Source organism: Coregonus clupeaformis, chromosome 6 (genome assembly GCF_020615455.1).
Source record: "Coregonus clupeaformis isolate EN_2021a chromosome 6, ASM2061545v1, whole genome shotgun sequence".
NCBI classification, from domain to species: domain Eukaryota; kingdom Metazoa; phylum Chordata; class Actinopteri; order Salmoniformes; family Salmonidae; genus Coregonus; species Coregonus clupeaformis.
Genome location: NC_059197.1, coordinates 39,672,390 through 39,697,246, shown reverse-complemented (window position 1 = coordinate 39,697,246; position 24,857 = coordinate 39,672,390). Strand labels below are relative to the sequence as shown.

The following is a 24,857-nucleotide window of genomic DNA, read 5'->3' as shown; positions in this document are numbered from 1 at the left end:
CCTCTGTGGATATGGGAGAACCTTCCAGAAGGACAACCATCTCTGCAGCACTCCACAAATCAGGCCTTTATGGTAGAGTGGCCAGACGGAAGCCACTCCTCAGTAAAAGGCACATGACAGCCCGCTTGGAGTTTGCCAAAAGGCACCTAAAGACTCTCAGACCATGATTAACAAGATTCTCTGGTCTGATGAAAGCAAGATTGAACTTTCTGGTCTGAATGCCAAGCGTCACGTCTGTAGGAAACCTGGCACCATCCCTATGGTGAAGCATGGTGGTGGCAGCATCTTGCTGTGGGGATGTTTTTCAGCGGCAGGGACTGGGAGACTAGTCAGGGTCGAGGCAAAGATGAACGGAGCAAAGTACAGAGAGATCCTTGATGAAAACCTGCTCCAGAGCACTCAGGACCTCAGACTGGGGCGAAGGTTCACCTTCCAACAGGACAACGACCCTAAGCACACAGCCAAGACAACGCAAGAGTGGCTTCGGGACAAGTCTCTGAATGTCCTTGAGTGACCCAGCCAGAGCCCAGACTTGAATCCGATCATACATCTCGAGAGACCTGAAAATAGCTGTGCAGCAACGTTCCCCATCCAACCTGACAGAGCTTGAGAGGATCTGCAGAGAAAAATGGGAGAAACTCCCCAAATACAGGTGTGCCAAGCTTATAGCGTCATACCCAAGAAGACTCGAGGCTGCCAAAGGTGCTTCAACAAAGGGCTGAGTAAGGGGTCTGAATACTTATATAAATGTGATTTTCCCGGTATTTTTTCAGATGGCTTTTCCTATACAAGACTGGGGCAGTATAGGGTGTTTGAATGGTGTTAATAATTGATTCCACCTCTGGGTTATTTCAGCAGTATTACTCTCTCTCTCTGCTCTACTCTGCTGGCTCTGGACAGCGAAACCCTGGCTGATCACATGACCGATACTGAGCTAAGTGAAGGACGGAACAGACAGAAGTTGCTAGGCTCCTGGAGTTGCCAGTGAAAAAGCCTTCCTTTATTCATCCACCATGAAAGGAACAACACAGCCCCTTTGTGGGTCCTGTCCTGTCTACTCTGTCGGCACATAAACTTAAACACTACCGTTGGCTTACATGCTCCCACAATACAAAATATGCCAAGACCTACAGTATGGTTCAAAAGGCATGTTGCTTTGCAGATGAGGCACTGTATACATGGAATATCTTAAATATTTTTAGTGCAATAAACAAAGTGTGGCTAACAAAGTGACTGATCCGTGGAAGCTACTCTCAGCCATTTCTTAATATGTTGGTCTGTCCTCTTCCTCTTTCTTCCTCAATAAACAGAAGATAAACAAACAGCTAACAGATAATGATATCATGAAGCAGGTGAACGTAACATCTTTATCTAGGTCCATCCACACACAGCCAATCATTTTAGATCTATTTTGGGGCAGTTTCCAAAATCTCTTAAAGGGCCAATCAACTGTTGAAAAAATACCAAAGAGTACTCCCTGCTATTGTTTCGGTAAAAATCTGAGGGATGGGCCACTCTCAAATTCATAGACAGAGCTATGGATGCTAGAAACTGCTGATTGCCCCTTTAAGTGCACTCCAGGGAGGGTTAATATCCAAACAGACCCTCTGCCAATAGCCTCACCTAAGGACGGTCAGAGACAGAGAGGACGGCTTGTACCTGACGCCCATCTTTAATAAACGACAGTTACTTACATTTTACATTTTAGTCATTTAGCAGACGCTCTTATCCAGAGCGACTTACAGTTAGTGAGTGCATACATTTTGTCATACTGGCTCCCCGTGGGAAACAAACCCACAACCCTGGCGTTGCAAGCGCCATGCTCTATCAACTGAGCTACACGGGGCCCCATATCAGTGTTTTTCTTGTTGTCATTAACCTCCCAACATTCCTGTGTTCCGTCTTCCAACTGACTTAATCTATGAAAATAGCAAACAAGGCCTGAGACTGAAGCCCAACAACACCGGCCATATTTGCTTTCATTCTTTTATCCCACTCCAAAACACGGCCAGAAGTTTACTGCCTATGCTATTCCTGTCTAAACACCTCATTAATGTGAGAGAGACACCCCATTAGCTGCATACCAGAACATTTAACCTATAGTCGGCGTTTCGAAAAACAACCCAACCATATCCCCGCCACTTGTTTTGGTATACAGCTGAGGGATGGTGCTGGGGAAATGTTTAACCCCTCTCAAATTCTTTAGGTTGTGATAAAGACAGATGTGCTAAGCTCATAACGCATTTCTAAGTTATTTTCTTCAAGAATCAATAGGTAAATATCAAGAATTGAAATGACCATTGAACAGATTTCCAGACCCAGACTATCTCTGGTGAAACTGTGAACAATATGACAGCTGTTTTAAGGATCAGTGGTGGTGTAAGAACAGAACAAGACGTATTGGTATTATAACCAACATCCATCAGAAGAAGATCTAGGTTGTTTGGCACTGCCAGATGGATGTAAACCAAGCGTAATACACACCCTTATTATGAGCCTGGCCAGAGGGGTATACTACAAAGCAGGATCAATGCGTTAGCCAGCTAACTTTGATAAGCAGCCCGGTTCATCAATAAAGTTAAACTTAGATATGTGTTTTTGGTTGTTGAGTCAAATAGACCATGCCCATTTCCAAAAAAGTACAGTTATTTCAGAATATTTAGGCAGGTGGGCCTTACCTGTGTGCAGTGCCAATGAAATAAATCCCTCCAAATGTGAATACTACTACAGTACATTTCTTACATAGAGCAGATATAGTTTTGAGGAAATCTCATTTGTTACAATATTACTCATTTTAAAATGTCTTCTTGACCTTTCAAGTTTGACCTGAAACAATGTAGTGGTTTTTCAAGGTGCAGATGCATCTACAGTATATGGGGTAAATGTGGATAACCAGCTGTATCCTGTAGGCCTATGTGATGTACGCAACATAGTCTTTTATGCAGTCCATGCGAACTATCAATCAAAGGCCATAGCATATCAAGTACTGTATGAAAAATGACTATTTTCAGTGTAAAGGACATTCCGTGTTCACTAATACATAAACACCATCTACATACAGAATACATAGACTACATACATTATGATACACAACAGCATGCATGCACTTTGATAACATTCATATATTACAACAATAAGTAATATGAATCTAGATTTTTGCATTATTTCTTCTGTAATAACAGTTGCAAGTACTAGACTTTTTCAGTCATTCAGTCAACATTGTTCTGTGTTTTTCACTTAATCAAATAATCTGAGGACATTCTGATTGTCAATAAAAACCAAATTGAAAATAAACAAGTAGAAAATGTCAATGAACAACAGGACAGAACTTACATCATGTATTGACAACATATTGCATGAATTCTGTCCATTAGATTGTAAAAAATAAAATAAAAGATTGTTCTGGTACTGTGATCAAAATACCTTATATGAGTTTATCTATATTGCACCCTTCCCCCAAAATGTCCCCTTCAGTAGTGTGGCAAAAACTAAGGCACATAAGGTAAGAATACAATGCATGAAATGCATTTTGGACATATATCATAATGTATCTAGATCCCACAACATTTCACATGAGAACTCATGACATTCTGTATATCATTGGTTTATTTATGAGCACCTATTGTATATTTAGTTATTTTCTACTAAGGGCTGTTTTCTCTGAATACATAATGGCAAACATTTTGCATAGATAGCAGGCAACATTTAATCTTATTACATCTTTTGAAAAGACTGTAGTGAGTGGAATACCACTTAGATCTGGTATCAACTGTGTTTTGTAAATACCTAAATATTTACAACATGATTATAGGTGAATAATAACTTCATTATGTGTTATGAACGGAGTCCAGTCACTCTATCAACTTCATTTCCCTTCAGTCTGTCTGTACATTACCTATATAAAGGTTGGATTAAATAATTAGTCTGAGCAAATACTGTCAGTATTCTTTCAAACATTGACATTCACACATACATGTACAATCTCAGGCATCAACGACTTCATTATAAGGCAGAAGACGGCACATCCTCTAAGCATCTTTCCTTGTCGTGACTCTCACCATGCTAGTGTGTGACTCTCTGGCCATGCTAGTAGTTACCATGCTAGAGTCTTTAACCACTAACATGCTTTTTATGTTCTTAGGTTCTTCTCAGTGACAGTGGGGAAACTACTGTCTACTTTTTGATAACTCTTTGTCCATTAGGGCTCTTATCTAGTCCTTGTTTCCAACACACCATGGTCTTGAATCCTAATACTCTACTGAAGTCTACTACATAACGTTACTGAGTGTTCGGCCTGTCCTGTTCTGCTTGGTACTCCATCTACCAAGACTGATAGTTCCACTCAGTAGTGTTAGTTCCACCAGCTTGTTCTTGCCTTGATGACTCGACTCGCCTTCTTCAATGGCCAGCTGATCAAGACATTTCTGTGCTACGTGCCAGTCCTCCATGGTGAAGCAAAAGACATACCAGGTTACTATTTGCCAGGCTGTGTCACCTTTCCCCGTCGAAGCCAGTCTCTCCAGGGGGACTGGGGCTTCTCTTGCCCAGCCTCAGAGGTCCAGGAAGCGGGGGAGGAGGAAGGCTGGTGGGGCCTGGTGGAGGAAGCTGTGCTGGGTCTCCTCCAGAAGGACATGGGGTTGGAGGCAGGCTTCTTCTGGACCTGCTCCGACTGCTGCTGGGTCCTCAGCTGCTGGTTGATGATGATCTGGATGTCGTCCTGAAAAAATTAAATAAAAACATTACACCTCTGTTGATAATGAGCCTGATTAGACTTTACATACATTTTAAATGTAAGAGCTGGATATAACAAGAGATGAAATACACTTCTAATAGCATGAGGTTGAAACTGTGGGAAATTTTCAATCGTCTATTGAACTGGTCAGTTACAGTGAATATGTTGCCATGTCTTCATATGACCACTAGAGGGAAGTAGTCACCAAGCAGATGGCCTGGCACTAGCACCATGACTCAGCAGTAGACTAGAGTAGCAGAGAGACTCTTCTAGCCTTGGCCACCTGTCGTTATGTTCAGATCCCTTCAGTCCAAACTTAGAGGGCTGTTTAAAGGTTGCCGTGTCCCTAACCCCAATTAACACTAGAGTTCTGACTGTGACCAAGGATTACATTACATTTTGACTATAGGAGGTGCCCTAAAGATAATAGCCTTAATTAAACCAATGTTAATATTTTCACAGAACTTATGAAAGTTCCCTAATATGTTACGGGAGTGCAAGAGAGGGGCAGAGGAAGGGAGAGAAATACAGATAGATAAAGAGAGATCCAGAGACGGAGAGAGAGAAGTGGGGTGACAGAAACAGAGACAGACAGAGAGACCGTGGAGACCCACCTGCCAGGCCTCTAGCTCCTGAGACAGCTCCAGCTTGCGTTGGATAGCCTCCAGCAGCTGGTTGTTCAGACACATCATGTCGTTCTTACTCTTCACCAGCTCTGCCTCCATCAGGTTCTTTCTGCCATGATGTAAGAGGGGGACAAACACATGTTAGGTCACAGTGACATCATCATAGATTCATTGCAACAAAAAAATGGAAAGCCCATGGCAATCTTCCAATGACAACCCAGCACGGGACATATGTTACACTTACACATAAAATGGCATGAACTATGTATAAATGCAACATGTCACTTTATGAATGATAAATGCTGTTTGAAAATGACATTGAAGTAAATTACAAAGAGTGAAAATAATTCAACGATTAAGACAAAACCACACTTACTTAGCTATGGCTTCATCTCTGTCTCTGATGGCCTGTTGGGCCATCTCTTCTTCCTCCTGTCTGTTTCCCAGCCTTAGCCTCAGCTCAGCATTCTCCTCCTGGAGCTGGGAGATTTTAAAGGAGGGGAGAGGACAAGAGAGAATATTGTGAACTGAAACCAGAGTCCAATATTAGCAACACCAATGTCTTGGGTTCAACTCGTGGTCCTCTGTAGCTCAGCTGGTAGAGCACGGCGCTTGTAACACCAAGGTAGTGGGTTCGATCCCCGGGACCACCCATACACAAAAATGTATGCACGCACGACTGTAAGTCGCTTTGGATAAAAGAGTCTGCTAAATGGCATATTATTATTATTATTATTATAACTCCTGCTGCATCAAGAACTCATAACCAACATGACCACAAGGTGGCGCACAAACCACACACACTGAGATGAGCCAACATAACCACGACTAAAGCAGAGTATTTAGTGTCTGTGGTACTTAGTTATGTACAAATTTGGTTAAAATTACATTAGAGGACATAGTTTCTACCCTGGGGTGTTCTATTGACCTGCCACTCTATGAGTGAACACACAGGACATGTGGGTGTTGTGTTATAAAACAGTAGCTCATGGTATTTACTGGACATTCAGAGCTGTAACCTGACTATCATTGTACCGAGAAAAAAATTACCTCTCTCTCTCCAGCCCCCAAACCCTAGAGCCCCACACAAATAGGCCAGCAACACAGAAACTCCTTTTATTCAGTGGTGGGAAAAGTACCCAATCGTCATAATTAAGTAAAAGTAAAGATACCTTAATAGAAAATGACTCAAGTAAAAGTGAAAGTCACACAGTAAAATACTACTTCAGTAAAAGTCTAAAAGTATTTGGTTTTACATTTTAGTCATTTAGCAGACGCTCTTATCCAGAGCGACTTACAGTTAATGAGTGCATACATTATTTTTTATACCCCCGTGGGAATCGAACCCACAACCCTGGCGCTGCAAACGCCATGCTCTACCAACTGAGCTACATCCCTGCCGACCATTCCCTCCCCTACCCTGGATGATACTGGGCCAATTGTGCACCGCCCCATGGGTCTCCCGGTCGCGGCCGGCATCGACAGAGCCTGGATTCGAACCAGGATCTCTAGTGGCACAGCTAGCACTGCAATGCAGTGCCTTAGACCACTGCGCCACTCGGGAGGCTTTAAACATACTTAAGTATCAAAAGTAAATGTAATTGCTCAAATATACTTATGTATCAAAAGTAAATGTTAAAGTATACATAATTTCATATTCCTTATATTAAGCAAACCAGATGGCACAATCTTGTTTTTTTATTTATCGGTAGCAAGGGGGACACTCCAACACTCAGACATCATTTACAAATGAAGCATTTGTTTAGGAATGTTGTGAAGTAAAAGTTGTCAAAAATATAAATAGTAAAGTACAGTACAGAAAACTACTTAAGTAGTACTTTAAAGTATTTTTACTTAAGTACTTCATACCACTGCTTTGATTGTGTCTAAATCTAAATGGAATGCAGGCCTGACTGACACCTGATCTCTGTGTTAATGTCTCTGTCTCCTAGAGGATGAATCCGGCCTGTGTTGTCAGGGCCGGCAATCCATGTGAGAACCCGTGAACTGTACTGAGGACTCAGGTAACTGAACAATGAGCCCTCGTGTGCTGGGCTGAGCAGACTGTAAGAGGTGGAAGGTGATTTAGTATTATCTATGTTGACCTTGCTGCTGTACCTGTTGTCCATCTAATATTCAGGTTGGTTCTCCTGTAGACTATGTTCATTTTCAACTTCTGTTAGTGCTTCTCGTTTCATCCTTCGGTTATTTTCCTTTGTCTGATAACATCATTATTTCACCAGTCTCATTTCCCTTTCTCTCTCTATGACCAGTGTAGACACTAAAACTAGGGGAAACAACACTTGCATTGTTTTGACAGGCACTTTCCCAGGAAGGTGAGTTTCCCGGTGGGAATAATAAACCGTGCCTGCTGTGATCTGTGAAGCATTCAACCTTCCCAACCTGTCCTCTCCCAGATCGCCACCACAGGCTTCTAACAACAATGCCTCAACAGAGACCCAAACCCCACATCACTGACATAACTCCAACATCATCTGTCCTTATACCGGTACATAGTATTGTATAACAAACACAATTTTCTTTCTTTCCCCCTCTAACAACAGAACGTATATTCATTAAATGGGGGAATTGAATAAAGGCTTTGCATTTAGGCCAAAAAGTGTATTCCTTTGCCGTGTTTTTTTGCAGTATTACATTAGTACCTTGTTGCATATAGGATGCATGTTTTGGAATATTTGTATTCTTCTTTTCACTCTGTTATTTATGTCATTATTGTGGAGTCACTACAATGTTGATTCATCCTCAGTTTTCTCCCATCACAGCCATTGGACTCTGCAGCTGTTTTAAAATCACCAATGGCCTCATGCTGACATCCCTGAGCAGTTTCCTTCCTGTCCTGCAGCTCAGTTCAGAAGGATGACTGTAACTTTGATGTGTCTGGGTGGTTTAATACATCATCCATAGCATAATTATTAACTTGACCATGCTTACATAGATATTCAATGTCTGATTTGTTATTGTTACCCATCTACCAATCACTGCCTTTCTTTATGAGGCATTTGAAAAGCTCCCTGGTCTTTGCAGTTGAATCTGTGCTTAAAAATCAATGCTTGACTGAGGGACCTTACAGATGTTGTATGTATGGGGGACAGAGGAAGGGGTAGTCATTCAAAAATCAAGTCAACCCCTATTATTTCCAAGTAACTTATGTGATTTGTTAAACCAAATTTTACTCCTTCACAAATGTAAGCATGCCTAAACAAAGTAGGTGAGTACATATGCAACGACTTTATTTAATTTGTAAAAATGTGAAGAATTCTCTTTTTCACTTTGACGTCATATGGAGTATTTTGTCTAGATCAATAACAAAAAAAATCACAATTAAATCTATTTCAATCCCACTTTGTAACGCAGCAAAAATGTGAAACAATCCAAGGAGGGTGAATACTTATAATACCCACTGTAGCTAACCTTTTGTCTTTTTCAGCAAAAGGTACACAATAACTATACATAGTTTCCACGATTAAATTAGCTTGTTCTCTCATCATAAGACTACCCCAAAATGCTAACGGTTTTCCTTTACCTTAGCATTGTGCATGGTGACTTGCTGTTTTTGATGCTCATTGAACAGCAGATCGATCCGTGTGTCCCCCAATTATTTTAGGGGGATCTGGTGTTGGATGTGCGTTGCCGATTTTTCGTGTTTGATGAGGGCATTGGTCAGGTTGTTGAGGTTGCAGTAGCAGCCTTCTAACCAATAGTCCACCAATTATACATGTTTAAACTCAATGCTTCTTGTATTTGACAACAGCTTTTTTTATTCTATTAAAAAAGCTACCCTGCCTGCACGTCACTGGTCTATTGTTAGAGTTAGTTAGCTTGCCCTGGTTGGTGGCTTGGTTTCCAGGACGACATCTCACCTGAGGGATGTGGGTGTGGTTGGCCAGTTTCTGAGCCACACCCTTTAACTGCAGCAGCATGGCCTGCAGGTCTCCTTCCTCCTGACCTATAAACTCTGACCTCTCTGGAGTCTTCACTACCCGGGTCAAGGGTCGCAGCAGCTCCAGGATGGACAGAACCTCCTGGGTCATCTATTGGAGAGAGAAAGAGAGAGATGAGATTCGATTGTAAACCAAATCAAATTGTATTGGATAGCGTTTATAACAAAAACATTTGAACCCAGGTAAACCGGCCTAAACCTGGCCGCATATAACAAGCAGTAGCACCGTGGAAAGAGAAAACTAATTGGAAAGATAAGACAATGATGTGACTATGGTGTGTTAGGTCAATGAGTTCTGTGTTATTTTAACACTACAATGTGAATGTGTAGCTCAGGGTCACTGTATTATGTTCAGCCTACATTATGGCTACTCTTCTTTCCTCAGGTTTCAAAAGTGTCAAACTCATTACTGAGGAGGAAAGGTAAAAGAATAGTAAAAGTGGGTTAACGATATTAAAAAGTTGGTGATCCCATTTCTTGAACTTGACACTTCCTAGGCCTAGATGACATCAGGGAAATAAACTGTGTACAGGGCTGTGTTCATTATTTATATATCACAGGGGGTTGAGTCATATACTTCTCCTCACCTGTCTTTCCCTAGAGTTATGAGTCAAAGATCAGTTTTTTTCTTTGAGACTACTGAGCTCTATAGGAAATAACCTTCCATAGGTATAACCACTAACACAAAACCTGACAGAATGTGTGTGCTCTCTGACAGTTATAAGTGGAAAGATCCATGTAGCTTAGGTGGTTCAACCAAACAGGAAATGTAGGCTAGCGAATGACTCATGGGTACACTAAAACATCAGTTTCCTGGTATGGAACAAAACAAACCGAAATAATGACAGAATCAGACAGTCAAAATGTGATATAATTTGTCTCTTTCTTGCTCCGCTTTTATGCTTGGTTTCAAGCATTCATTATCACAATGTTTTCTACTAATTGTACCCTGTACTCAGGAGCTGTAATACGTTCACACCTCAGTAGCTAGTGGCAAAGCGCTCGCAAATAATGTTCCCCTGGTTGTTTCTTTCTCTTTGAAGACAGGACACACAAGGTAAGAAATGTTCCTTTACGGAGGTAGGTACTATACCATCACACAGAGTCACCAAGAACATACCCAGAACGTTCTGTTGCTATGTATCATTCTTCCATTACAGTGTGGTGGGAATATTTAAGTGATCAACACAATGTTTAGCATATTTGGAGTTTCTTTAATGCACATCATTTTCCAGTGTTCAATTTGTGACAATCAAGGTGCAAGTTGATGGTCACTAGACTTGATGCTGAATGTTATGGATTATTCTCATATCTGTTGATAGTGATTGATGCCAGACTGGAGGTACAAGGGCAGAGGAAACACTGATTATTCACTGTTGTATTGATGACATTATTTGGACACGGTGTGGTTCTGTAGAAGCTGACAAAGTCACTGCCTTTTTGTTTTGACTTCCTACAAGCCTCTCGGGCTGGTGTTTTAAGAACATTTTGTGCTGTCTGATTAGCATATAAAGAGCCTGTCTGCAAGAGGCCAGTTAGACATGTTCTCTGCTTCTGTTGCAACTTGTAATAAACCAGATAGATTTTTGAAAGACTGCTCTCCTTTTTGTTCACCTGGAAATTCCTATTACATACAGGTAGAGGACTTTGATTGCATGGTTATGTATCTCTGTATATTTCTAACAACTCATACTGTATACCCTCATTGCAAAAAGGGTTCTTTGGCTGTCCCCATAGGAGAACCCTTTTTGTCTTCCAGGTAGAACCCTTTTTGTCTTCCAGGTAGAACCCTCTGTGGAAAGGTTTCTACCTGGAACCCAAAAGGGTTCTACCTGGAACCCAAAAGGGTTCTCCTATGGGGTATATATATATATATATACTAAGACTATGTATGTACCAAGGGTATTAACCCAGGATAAGTGTGCTAACCCTTGCCTTTGTCCCAGGTCCCATGTCTCCTAGTTTATATAGTGTTACCTGTTCTCGGTTATGGCCCAGGCCCATGGTGTCCAGACTGGTCTCCAGCTCAGACAGTAGGGATGTTTTTCCATGGCTACTCCTGTCCTGCAGGGAGACCTCCTCCTGCAGCTCCTCCACCTGGACCTGAAGCTTCTGGGAACGCCCCCTCGCAGCTGCAGCCTCCTGCCATGCCTCCGCCAGCTACACACACACAGATACAAAGACACATACACACAGAAAAACATACAGAGGGAAACACACACAGAGAGATACATAAGGTCTGGTCAGTGTCATCTAAAATCAACCACATTATGCAAACACATTGAGATTCAGAACCTATCAGTCTGACTATTGCAAAGCAGATCTAGCTCTAGTATACATAACATGCAAATGTCATCCATAAATCCCATATTAGACAACATGTGCACTACATCAACATAGTGCTATTGGAAAAGCTACAGTGGGGGAAAAAAGTATTTAGTCAGCCACCAATTGTGCAAGTTCTACCACTTGTCAAAAATGTAAACTGACATGTTAGATTCCAGCCTGGTGCAGAAACTCCACTACGGCACATGTGTGGAATCCAGCATTGCAAGTTGAAATGACATGTAACAATGGGAGGGATGAGTCTATTGTAAAGCGACGCTTTCCATAGAGCAGACAAAATTTGCAGGTTTAAAGCTTATTTCCTGCAATTCTACACATTTTGTCATGGGGTACAAAGAAAATGTTGCAGTTTTAAAGCTAATTTTATTGCAATTCTATACATTTTGCCACATCTAATGTGTATTCATGTGATATTTGAGTGACAAAACAATTACAACAATATCTATGGGCTAAAAAACCTAAATAGAAAAACATTAGCTGACATGGGCTAGTTGATCTGGACATTTCTCACAAGTTATAAATAGCTCTAAGGTATGCAATGACTAACATGACAAGAGGAACTGATGATGCACTACCCAATTTCGAAATTGCACATTCTACTATTACAACTTTCAAGAGTAAGTTTAAAGCCAGAATGAGGACCCCCGCCCCCTCCTGCCAACCCCTCCCACAGTTTGGGAACCACTGCCATAGATGACCAATACTCAGTGAGTGGATAATCACTCTGTTGTTAAACCCCAATTACCAAGTGTATCCCAGGGTTACAGTCACTTAGCCAAGTGTGCACTATTGACATATGATAGTGAGTAAACAAGGAGAAAGATACCAAAACTAAATTCTATGTGTTTACCTGTTGGCTCTGCTGCTGGTTGTGTTGGTCCTGTAGAGCTAAGTGTGTGTGTAGGGAGGCCAGGCTGTCCCGTAGATCTGCATTCTCCTGACACACACACTCCAGCCGCTCCTCCAGAGCCTGCTCCTTCTGGGACAGACGCTCCACCTGGACACACACAGGGAGCGAGATAAAGTGTGTGTGTGTGTTTCTGTGTGTGTTTTTGTTTAACAAGCCTTGTGGTTACCAGAAGTCCTCACAAGGATAGTAAAACAAGGAAAATTCATTCAAGTGGTGACATTTTGCTGGTCCCCACGAGGAAAGATGCTATTTTAGGCTTAGGGTTACAATTAGGGTTAGAATTAAGGTTAGGGTTTGGGTTAGGAGTTACAGTTAGGTTTAGGGTAAGGAGTTAGGTATAATTTTAAGGTTAGGGGTTAAGTTTAGGCTTGGGGTTAAGGTTAGGGATAATAGGATCTTGGATGGGAATCAATTATTTGGTCCCCACAAGGATAGCAATACAAAACTGTGTGTGTGTGTGTGCGCGCGCAGCCTACCTGCTCCCTCATGGCACTGAGCAGCTCCTCGTCCTGTGGTCTGTTGTGGTGGCCTTTCTGTCGGAGCTCCAGTTTCAGGGTATGCAGCTCACTGGTCATCGCCCTCTCCACCTCCATCGCCTAGACCGCAACACAGACAAGCACCAGAGACAGGAGTGAGGTATTAGATATACATACAGAGAGACAGAGGAGTGTCACGATCATTGACGAACGAGAAGGACCAAGGCGCAGCATGATATGCATTCATGTTTATTTAATTATAGAAATAAACACCACGACAAATTAACGATACATGCCATCCTAAGGTACACACAACAAACCTCACACGGCACAAGATCCCACAACTAACAGGTGCCAAAAGGCTGCCTAAGTATGGACCCCAATCAGAGACAACGAGCAACAGCTGCCTCTGATTGGGAACCACACAGGCCAACATAGATCTATACATACTAGATCCAACCCTAGAAAATAACACATAGGAACATACACAACAAGGAAAATCACCCCCTGACTCAACAAATGAGAGTCCTCAGAGTCAGGGCGTGACAAGGAGACCAGAGACAGGAGAGAGGTATTAGATATACATACAGAGAGACAGGAGAGAGGTATTAGATATACATACAGTGGGACAGAGGAGACCAGAGACAGGAGAGAGGTATTAGATATACATACAGTGGGACAGAGGAGACCAGAGACAGGAGAGAGGTATTAGATATACATACAGAGACAGGAGAGAGGTATTAGATATACATACAGAGACAGGAGAGAGGTATTAGATATACATACAGAGAGACAGGAGAGAGGTATTAGATATACATACAGAGAGACAGGAGAGAGGTATTAGATATACATACAGAGACAGGAGAGAGGTATTAGATATACATACAGAAGAGAGGTATTAGATATACATACAGAGAGACAGGAGAGAGGTATTAGATATACATACAGAGACAGGAGAGAGGTATTAGATATACATACAGAGAGACAGGAGAGAGGTATTAGATATACATACAGAGAGACATTAGATATACATACAGAGAGACAGGAGAGAGGTATTAGATATACATACAGAGAGACAGGAGAGAGGTATTAGATATGCATACAGAGACAGGAGAGAGGTATTAGATATACATACAGAGACAGGAGAGAGGTATTAGATATACATACAGAGAGACAGGAGAGACGTATTAGATATACATACAGAGACAGGAGAGAGGTATTAGATATACATACAGAGACATTTACATTACATTTACATTATTTAGCAGACGCTCTTATCCAGAGCGACTTACATTATTTTTTTTAATACCCCGTGGGAATCGAACCCACAACCCTGGCGTTGCAAACGCCATGCTCTAACAACTGAGCTACATCCCTGCCAGCCATTCCCTCCCCTACGCTGGGCCAATTGTGCGCCGCCCCATTGGTCTCCCGGTCACGGCCGGCTACAACAGAGCCTGGATTTGAACCAGGATCTCTAGTGGCACAGCTAGCACTGCGATGCAGTGCCTTAGACCACTGCGCCACTCAGGAGAGAGACAGGAGAGAGGTATTAGATATACATACAGAGACAGGAGAGAGGTATTAGATATACATACAGAGAGACAGGAGAGAGGTATTAGATATACATACAGAGACAGGAGAGAGGTATTAGATATACATACAGAGAGACAGGAGAGAGGTATTATATATACATACAGAGACAGGAGAGAGGTATTAGATATGCATACAGAGACAGGAGAGAGGTATTAGATATACATACAGAGAGACAGGAGAGAGGTATTAGATATACATACAGAGACAGGAGAGAGGTATTAGATATACATACAGAGAGACAGGAGAGAGGTATTAGATATACATACAGAGACAGGAGAGAGGTATTAGATATACATACAGAGAGACAGGAGAGAGGTATTATATATACATACAGAGACAGGAGAGAGGTATTAGATATACATACAGAGAGACAGGAGAGAGGTATTAGATATACATACAGAGAGACAGGAGAGAGGTATTAGATATACATACAGACAGGAGAGAGGTATGAGCTGAGCTACAGAGGACCACATACAGAGAGACAGAGGAGACCAGAGACAGGAGAGAGGTATTAGATAGACCAGAGAAAGAGGCACCAGGTTCAGGAGACATGAGATGAAAATACCTGAGACTAAAAATGGTAGAGACATTTAAGTTACTAGATATTAGATCCAGAGATACATATCTAAAATAGACATAATGAGGAAGTGTAATATAAAATCATAGATATTAAATAAGTGAATCTGTATTATATGTTGCTGTGAGCTAAACTGCAAATTGAAAACTAAGATCACATAATACAGTCAGAGGAATGGTTCTTGCCTCTAGCAATATCATAACAATATAACTAGAAACATCTCTCTGTGGGACCGTTGTTTCCTTAACTACCAGATGGTATAGGAAGCAATTATTGACATACTGTATTGCGTACAAAAAAGGTGCTATCTAGAACTTAAACACACACACAGAAACAAAAACAGGGGGCATGTAGACATACACTGTAAGGGGAGTGGGCAAGGATGTATGTTTGTGTCAATCAGCCCCAGAGTCCCGTCCACAGCTTATCTTGGCACGACTATGGACAATGGAGCAAGCAGCCCACTAGGCATACATAGAGGGACGCTCCATTTGTTAGGGACACAAAATAAAATACAACACCCCCCTACTAAGCTCTAAGACTTGGCCTTCCCTTGTCTAAACTATGATGCACATAGCAGCTGATTCCTACCGCAGTAGTAGACCCCAAGGGACCTCTCAGAGTGGGGGAAAAAAGCATAGCATTCCCCTGGGATGGGAGGGCTCATAGATGGCAGTAGCACACACATCATGGGAGGAAACCCCTCAATGGAAAGAGTGAGAGATTTATATATTCTCCAATGATAGATCTTCCTAGCGCTTCCCTCTCTAAACGGCGTGATGCTGTCTGAGTCAAAGGTCAAACAAGGGGGCCTCAAATTGCGTGTCTAATTCTACATAAATGTAAATCAGGAGTGAGGGATATAACAGGTGCCATCACTATGGAAATCAAAGTACATCCTGTTGGCCATATCCCAAAGAAAAGTGAGGGTGTTTCAGGTTACAGAGTAATTCTACTGGTGTCTAAATCTAAAGTTCAAAACCTTAGCTAAACCCTTTGAGGTTTAAAGCAATCTTATTCACTTCCTTGTTTGAGACATGTGCACTGGTTTCTTTCCTTATGTTTGAAAAATAAATGATTTCCTTGAAGGCCTTTTCCTGTAAGTTAGATTGGACAATAACGTCATTTCTGAAAAGGTACTAACAAACAGAGAGATAGGCTGCGCGTTTAATCAACCAAGAGTTGCTATCATTTCCAGCTTATCAAACTGTAACCGTACTCCCTTCAGAGTAACACGTTCCTTTGCCAGAAATATGTGTAAATCATGTTATTTCAATGCAAGTGTTTGACTTGAGCTTCCACAGAAAATCTGTATGAAGTACACTAGAACCAACAGAAGTGAATGCTATACTCTGGGTGAACCATTGTTCACAGAGGAAAACTGATTAGGCATTCTGTGGAACAGTGAGGCCAAGATCCATCAATACGTTTGTATCATCTGCATGTTCACGTTGAAAACTGCTGACAGGATAGAGCTTTTTTTTTAAACAATGACACTGCCAGACAGTCACAGATGTCTAAATACTCATTCCCTCTCACACTCAACTGTTTGAATAACATTCATAGATACAGCAAAACCGGATAACGAACCAGTCTGACTGGCAAAGATCAACATAGTTTTCACACTTCTTTTACAACCGAGGTGAACAGCAACAGTAAGCATTCTAGTGGTCTCTAGAGATATTTATTAGCTGAAATGGATCTCTGTTTTCCTGGTAGTGTGACCATAGGTTGTTTTGTGGATGTTAGTTTAATACCTGGTGGTCAAGGTGATTTATCGGAGCTCTCTGAGTGGTAACCTCCCTCCCCCTGATTCCTGTCATGCTCTGTCTAAGCTCTCACACTACAGTTAGGCCCATCAGACCCTGGTAATATAGAACCACTTCAACCACACATACAATCCCATTCAGACACTGCTGTACACTATTGAGAGCTCTCTTTAGGTACACTGATTGTATAGTTATACAAACCACCATTCAGATATTAAACACATCGATGCCTCTCTCTCACTCACTCACACACACACACACACACTCACTCACTCACTCACTCACTCACTCACCGTGCCAGGCAGTGCTGCACACCTGGAGAGAGGGGTACCACCACCATCCACTACCACGTCCGGTAAGAGGACATCAGCGACCGGACCGAGAGAAACACTCTTCAAACCTTTCCTCTCCACAACAACAGCTTCTGAAGTACTACTCTCTAGCTGTTCTTTTACTTTAAAATTTCCAGAGAACTCAGAGTCACCCATGGTGGAAGCAAGACAGCAGAATGAACCCACTTCTCTCCACTTCCTCCTCCTCCAGAACTCAGATAGAGGTAGCTCCTGTAAATATATATTTTCCTGCCCCTTTTGGAATTCTGGGAGACTGTGAGTGATAAATAAAAAATATTTCCTCTACATCTTCTGACCACAGGGTGGAGTGACGATCATGGTTCCTCTATCTGAACTGAAGAATACTGAGGAGTAAAATGGAGGTTGTGCTTCTTTCCTTTGCCTTATGTCCGTGCACTGGAATGGAGTTAGATATTCAACTTCCAACAGAGGCCAGGTGGTTAGTCATTTGTTTCACTAACTGTAAGTTTACGTCACAATCATACGATTCAGCAACACAAAACAACATTCTTGTTGTTAGTTGACAGAGAACTAGTCTAGAGGCCCACTCAAGGTTACTAGCCTAGTACACAAGGGCCTGTTACTTTAGCCAATCAGTTCTTCTACTGTACCTACTAAACTGATAAGAGACTATAAAATACATCATTGACTGCAACGGAAAGCTTCCAATCTTAGGTATTGTGGTTTTCACCTACACAGCATTTATAGGGATAACCCAGGACCTCACCTTTACAAACAAGTGTTGTAGTGTTAGTATTAGGTATCATTGTGGATATAGTTATAATAAAGTAAACATGAGTCACATTGAAGCATGGATATGACTGCAGAATGAGTACACAGCCTGACAGCTGTGGTTTTCCAATCACGTGGTCTAGGTCTTCTACAGCTCAGAGCCACATGGCTCAGTATACAATTCATTCCAGTGATGACTGATACAATTCATAGACCAATTCCAGATATGAGTCTTTTCCCATCATCCACTGTTGTCTCCCTGCTCTGAAGACCACATTCAAATTGAGTTGATATTATTTCAGTCCCTACTCCCTATTCCTCTTTACAACATGTTGCCATCCACTCATATAGCCTCCCAGCTGGATGGGTTGCCTTTAGGCAATGTACCTTAATGACATTCATTTAATAAGAACCTGACCTATCACCTGATCTTGAACTGCTGAGGTGGTGTTCTCTTAATCTCAGCTCAGGTTCATTTTTTATCTACATTTTATTGCTTATATGTACTGTCTGTGTATTACTTACTAGCTACTATTACTATGTATTACCTAATATCTGTGGCCTTGCTTTATACAGCGGTAGTCTTTGTACAGTACATTTATTTTCAGTAGGTAGATTGGGTAACACCCCACCTTATCTGCTGTTGGCTCTAACCCCAGGCATAGCTTGATTGGTTAGGTTTCACCAAGGTTCATGTGTTACTACAGTGGTTGGCTTTTCTTTACTTCTGCCTTAATAGATAAATATTTTCACGTCACTTTATATGGCCAAAATAACAAAGGGTCTTATGTACAGCATTCCTTAAGGCTAGCGTCAAAACATTAGCCTTCCTTGCCGGGCTTATTGCTAGTGAATTACATTTATTTCAGTCTGTTTTCTTCCATTTGGTGCTTAATGAACATGACCCAGGTGTGAAGGAGTGGTAGGTACTCACGGTGCTGAGCTGTTCTCTAAGGCGCTGGGTGTGTTCTCTGTGTTCCTCCTGGAACCTGGTCTTGTCCATCTCTGCGTCGGTCAGGGCCTGGGTCAGCCTGTCCACCTGGCCACTCAGATCCCTCACGTCTCTCTCCAGGTCCCCTACCTGGCTCACCCACCCAGACTGGCACCCCTCCAGCTTCACCCGCAGATCATGCCTGCCCTGCTCCAGCTCCTGTGGGCAAAACATAACAAACAGATGGGCACAGTGAATGCATGCCAATGCGGGTCTCTTTGGGCTGTGATTAGGAGACTAATACCACTGCTATAGCCTTTTAATCCATGAAATTACTGAAAGAGAACATCAAAGAGTATTTGTACAGCAGCTGTTACAGTGTTATTACTGTGTACTTATTGAAGCTAGGTGATGCATAATTGGTATTTCAACAGTCTGGTACACCCCTGCTATCTTTGTATTGTATCTATAAACTCTACAGAGCACACAGCATCAAAGTCCAGACATGGTTAGACTATGACTTAACCACAAGTGTGTAATACACTTTATGTAATGTAATAGAAACTAGGATTGTTTCATAATAGTAAACCAATAAATCAGTTTGGTGACTGGTCTATATAATATTCCATGTTCTTGCACATCTGAGGCCTAGTCAGGCCTACATTAGATATGTCCATCCACACAGAGAGCAGTAAAACTGTCTCTGAAACATGTCCTAATGTGGATTCATCTCCCGCTGCTAAAGACACTTATTGGATCTAGGAAAGCTACAGGCCTCTCTGGAAGCTTATAGAATTCCATACAGCATAACAGTAAGAGAAACATTGTAAATCTGAGAGATTGGGTGACAACCGTAACTACATTACTTCATGTGGGGGGGGGTGACAATTATTTTTTCCCACTCATACTAGAGCAATAAAGGCCTAGTTCACACATTTTGTGATTATTATTATTTATTTTATTTCGATTTATCAGGGGGTGCCGCAGCACCCTCAGCACCCCTACTTCCCGTGGCTATGTCTTAATTAATCCTCTCCTGATACAGACAGGGCATCCTATGCTTCCTGTGATGTTTACTACACGGTCAGGCCTAATGGGAATGAGGATGCAACAAACTGCAGATGCTGCAGACTTGTAGAGGCTCTAACTAGACCCGCCAGGGACCCAACAAGTACAAAAGGTGTACAAACAAATGAATGTGCTTGTTTTGTTCCTGAGAAGCTAGACAGACATTTGAAGAAGGTGCAGACTGCAGGTGTAACACACTTCCCTACCAGATATTGGATTAAAGTTATATGCTTTTCCTCACATGGAGGGAGCAATTTATTGAATATATCTCTGTGCTGTTCTAATGAGATGTCCATATTAATTAGCAAACCAGGGTGGGGAAGAGGGTGCGTGGAACTCAGGCTTATCACACAAAAACAAAAGAGCTTTTCAGAGAGCAGAGAAAGAGTGCATTGTGTGTAATAACATTGGTCTTTGTTTTACAGGGAAGCTCAGACTCAGTACATTCTTATGACATATCCTTTGAAGAGGAAAGTGCTAGCCTCCTTAGATCATGGTCATATTGGCTGTAGACTCCTAAGAATACTCGATTCATCCATCCACCTATGACATGTTAGTGAATATTTTCAAAGGCCTACCTTAAAACCATTCATTCTTTCTCAAGCAACAGGTGAACCTGAAGTTTGGTAATTTGGGTGAAATTGTGCTGCTTTATAATTGTCTATTTTATATTGTATTATAAAGACTTGCATGATGTAAAGACTTTGTGAGGGAAAATGTTATGTTTGTGCTTTTCTAATAACCAATTCAACTGGGTTCATGCAAGTGACTGATTGATCGTGCCTGGGAGGAATCCTCACTATCAGTATAAGCAATTTGGCAGTACGCCCAGAACATTGCTTTGAGAACCGAAAGGGGTATCTCAGTTTCAAGGTCTCAGCTTGGAGAGAAGAAGCCTTGTGAGGTATTGGTCGGTCACAGACAGGAACAAAACGTTAATGATGAATTAATGATGAATAATGAATCATGTAAATCACTCAAATATAACTTGTCTGTGTAAGCAGTATGTGCCTTCGGAAATATTCAGACCCCTTGACTTTTTCCACATTTTGTTTTATTCTAAAATTGATGAAATAAATACAAATTCTCAGCAATCTACACACAATACCCCATAATGACAAAGCAAAAACAGGTATTTAGACATTTGTGCAAATTTATTGGAGAAAGAAAACAGAAATACCTTATTTACATAAGTATTCAGACCGTTTGCTCTGAGATTCGAAATTGAGCTCAGATGCATCCTGTTTCCATTGATCATCCTTGAGATGTTTCTACAACTTGATTGGAGTCCACCTGTGGTAAATTTAATTGATTGGATATGATTTGGAAAGGCACACACCTGTCTATATAAGGTCCCACAGTTGACAATGCAAGTCAGAGCCAAAACCAAGCCATGAGGTCGAAGGAATTGTCCGTAGAGCTCCGAGACAGGATTGTGTCGAGGCACAGATCTGGGGAAGGGTACCAAAAAATGTCTGCAGCATTAAAGGTCCCCAAGAACACAGTGGCCATCATTCTTAAATTGAAGAAGTTTGGAACCACCAAGACTCTTCCTAGAGCTGGCCACCCGGCCAAACTGAGCAATCGGGGGAGAAGGGCCTTGGTCAGGGAGGTGACCAAGAACCCGATGGTCACACTGACAGAGCTCTAGAATTCCTCTAGAATTCCTCCAGAAGGACAACCATCTCTGCAGCACTCCACCAATAGGCCTTTATGGTAGAGTGGCCAGACGGAAGCCACTCCTCAGTAAAAGGCACATGACAGCCCGCTTGGAGTTTGCCAAACGGCACCTAAAGACTCTCGGACCATGAGAAACAAGATTCTCTGGTCTGATGAAACCAAGATTGAACTCTTTGGCCTGAATGCCAAGCGTCAAGTCTGGAAGAAACCTGGCACCATCCCTACGGTGAAGCATGGTGGTGGCAGCATCATGCTGTGGAGATGTTTTTCAGCAGCAGGGACAGGGAGACTAGTCAGGATTGAGGCAAAGATGAACGGAGCAAAGTACCGAGAGATCCTTGATGAAAACCTGCTGCAGAGCGCTCAAGACCTCAGACTGGGGTGAAGGTTCACCTTCCAACAGGACAACAACCCTAAGCACACAGCCAAGACAACGCAGGAGTGGCTTAGGGACAAGTCTCTGAATGTCCTTGAGTGGCCCAGCCAGAGCCCGGACTTGAACCCGATCAAACATCTCTGGAGATAGCTGTGCAGTGACGCTCCCCATTCAAACTGACAGAGCTTGAGAGGATCTGTAGAGAAGAATGGGAGAAACTCCCTAAATACAAGTGTGCCAAGCTTGTAGCGTCATACCCAAGAAGACTCGATGCTGTAATTGCTGCCAAAGGTGCTTCAACAAAGTACTCAGTAAAGGGTCTGAATACTTATGTAAATATGATATTTCTGGTGTTTTTTTTATAAATTAGCAAAAACCTGTTATTGCTTTGTCATTATGGGGTATTGTGTGTAGATTGATGAGGAGGGGAAAACGATTTAATAAATTTTAGAATAAGCCTGCAACGTAACAAAATGTGGAAAAAGTCAAGGGGTCTGATTACTTTCCGAAGGCACTGTATAAGAGAACTAACGGGAATGCCCCAGCAGAACTCCCGACTGACGTGTACTATGGTGCATTAAGTTTGTTGGAACCTCGCCAGCTTGCTGATAATAAAGAATGATTCATTTAAGATTGACTTCAGGTGTCCCTGGTGGTAATTTCCATGACAATTTGTTTAAAGTTGTTTCCCTTGTTTGATATGTCAACACAAAGCAAATAAATTAAATGTTATTGGTCATGTACACTCTTAGAAAAAAGGGTTCCAAAACTGTTCTTCAGCTGTCCCCATAGGAGAACCCTTTTTGGTTCCAGGTAGAACCCTTTTGGGTTCCATGTAGAACCATCTACGGAAAGGGCTCTACCTGGAACCAAAAAGGGTTCTTCAAAGGGTTCTCCTGTGGGGACAGCCGAAGAACCCTTTTAGGTTCTAGATAGTACCTTTTTTTCTAAGAGTGTACACATATTTTGCAGGTGTTATCGCAGGTGCAGCGAAATGCACAGTCTATCTATGGCTGTTAACATAGTCAAAACATTGGTTAATACTATGACTTGCTCTGTCTGGAATGATTATCAACATGCCAGAGTAGTGAGGTAAGTGGAAACCAGTATCCTACCTAACTATAATGTTATAATTCTCTCAGTGATGGTCACACATTTGCTGTCACATAGTCGGCGGAGAAATGTAAAGAAAATGAGAAAAAAAACGTACCCTCAATTTAGTTTATAATAAACCCTATCGAACGAAATCTTTAACAATGGTTTATAAATTGACTCATTGCATAGTCCTACTTCTCAAGTTCTAAATTAGATGCGCTCGTGAATCATGTTTTCATTCAATTTAAGATAGGAACAAGCGCGCATATGACACATTCACTGGAGCGACCACAACCTTCACCATCTCCTACAACACAAAGGGTTTTCTTTTGACACTTCTCTCTTACCTCAAGTTTGTCTGCATACTGTTCATTAAGTTTGTTGCTCTGTTCCTTCAACTGACGATTTTCCAAAAGCAATGCATTTCCCAACTGGGCCGCCAAAAGGACTTCTTCCTCCTTTTGTTTCAAAGCAGCTAAAAGTTCATTGGGGTCTTGATAATCAGATATTTCTTCCGCATCATAATCAAAATAAAAATCATCCTCCAATTCCACTTCCACCTTCTTCGGTTTGAAACTCCATTCACCAAGTTGAGCCATAGCTCCTGATTTTATGGAAATAGCCTAATAATAATAATAATATATTATATTTAAAATCTAAAAAACTAAAATTGTGGCATATTTGTCAACTCGGTCAGTCAGTTTCATTTCAATAACTATTTAGCGGTTGCCTATGCCTCTGTGCGCAATCTATGTGCGAATGAACCTGTGGTTTGACAAGCCGGCCTCTCCAGTATGATGCGAGTGAAAGTAGGCTGGTCCCCAGAGAATCCATTGCACCTTATTAAACCTGCGCGTCTGATGCGTCGCTGTGCAACAGTTGCCTCCCGAAGTCTGTTTGTACCACCCTAAACATATACATTTGACAATTCCAATCAGTTACTGCCCCTTGCAATAATAGTGTGCTAGCCTAACATCTTCATCCAAATTAGAAAATGCTTTATTATTATTATTGTTCAATAACTGACTAAATAAAATTGCTGTTCAATTGGCCTAACTGTGGAAAAGTAGCCTATTAGATATAGAGTATTAGATATTTGTTGACCTTCCCTCTCCCACTTCTTCATGATGCCTCTGTCTCAGTCATGTTCTCTTTCATGCCAGTGAGTCAGTCCTTGAACAAATGGCACCCTGCGTGGACAGATCCAGAGCCCCAGCCTTGGCTGGGTTGCAGCCCAGCCCGTGTCTGCTTGTGGAAGTGTCCCGCTCCTTTGTATAGGCGCTACCTTGGGTTCACAGGTCAGCTCCCACAAGGTTTCAGGGCGCAGGGGCCAGCAGCACCACAATAAAAGACACAGCATCCTGACGCATGACACTGCCATTGTTCCAGGGCATCTGTACATATGGCACAGGGGGAGCCTCACATGGAGACTGTACATCAAGGCTTGTCTGCCCTGAAGCCTATTGTTCCCATTGTCTTTGTTCAATTTATTGGCTCCTAAAGGGAGTGTGCCGAAAGCATGACAGGGTGCCACACATGGGCCCTAAGCACTAAATACAGGGACTCAAGGACTAGGCTATACAGAGACGTATCACAATATGAGGTCAGCGAGGACACACTTATCCTTGC

The 24,857-nt window shown here is 42.0% G+C and overlaps 1 protein-coding gene across 1 annotated transcript; it reads right to left on the bottom strand.

The window, feature by feature from the left end:
- Window positions 1-1,777: 1,777 nt before the first annotated feature.
- Window positions 1,778-23,967, bottom strand: LOC121567922 (BICD family-like cargo adapter 1). Its single transcript, XM_041878310.1, has 9 exons — window positions 23,576-23,967; window positions 19,013-19,228; window positions 13,052-13,171; window positions 12,516-12,662; window positions 11,297-11,479; window positions 9,240-9,410; window positions 5,735-5,838; window positions 5,347-5,467; window positions 1,778-4,717 (listed from the first exon to the last, which is right to left on the bottom strand). The coding sequence occupies exons 1-9, from the start codon at window positions 23,825-23,827 to the stop codon at window positions 4,475-4,477; spliced, it is 1,557 nt and encodes a 518-aa protein (XP_041734244.1). The 5' UTR covers window positions 23,828-23,967; the 3' UTR covers window positions 1,778-4,474.
- Between the last annotated feature and the right edge of the window lie 890 nt (window positions 23,968-24,857).

Coding starts and splice junctions, on each gene's coding strand:
- LOC121567922 (XM_041878310.1), bottom strand. CDS start 23,827: ATGGCTCAACTTGGTGAATGGAGTTTCAAACCGAAGAAGGTGGAAGTG. Junction 12,663..13,051: donor TCAGTGCCATGAGGGAGCAG/GTAGGCTGCGCG, acceptor GTGTGTGTCCAG/GTGGAGCGTCTGTCCCAGAA. Junction 11,480..12,515: donor ACCAGCAGCAGAGCCAACAG/GTAAACACATAG, acceptor GTGTGTGTGTAG/CTGGCGGAGGCATGGCAGGA.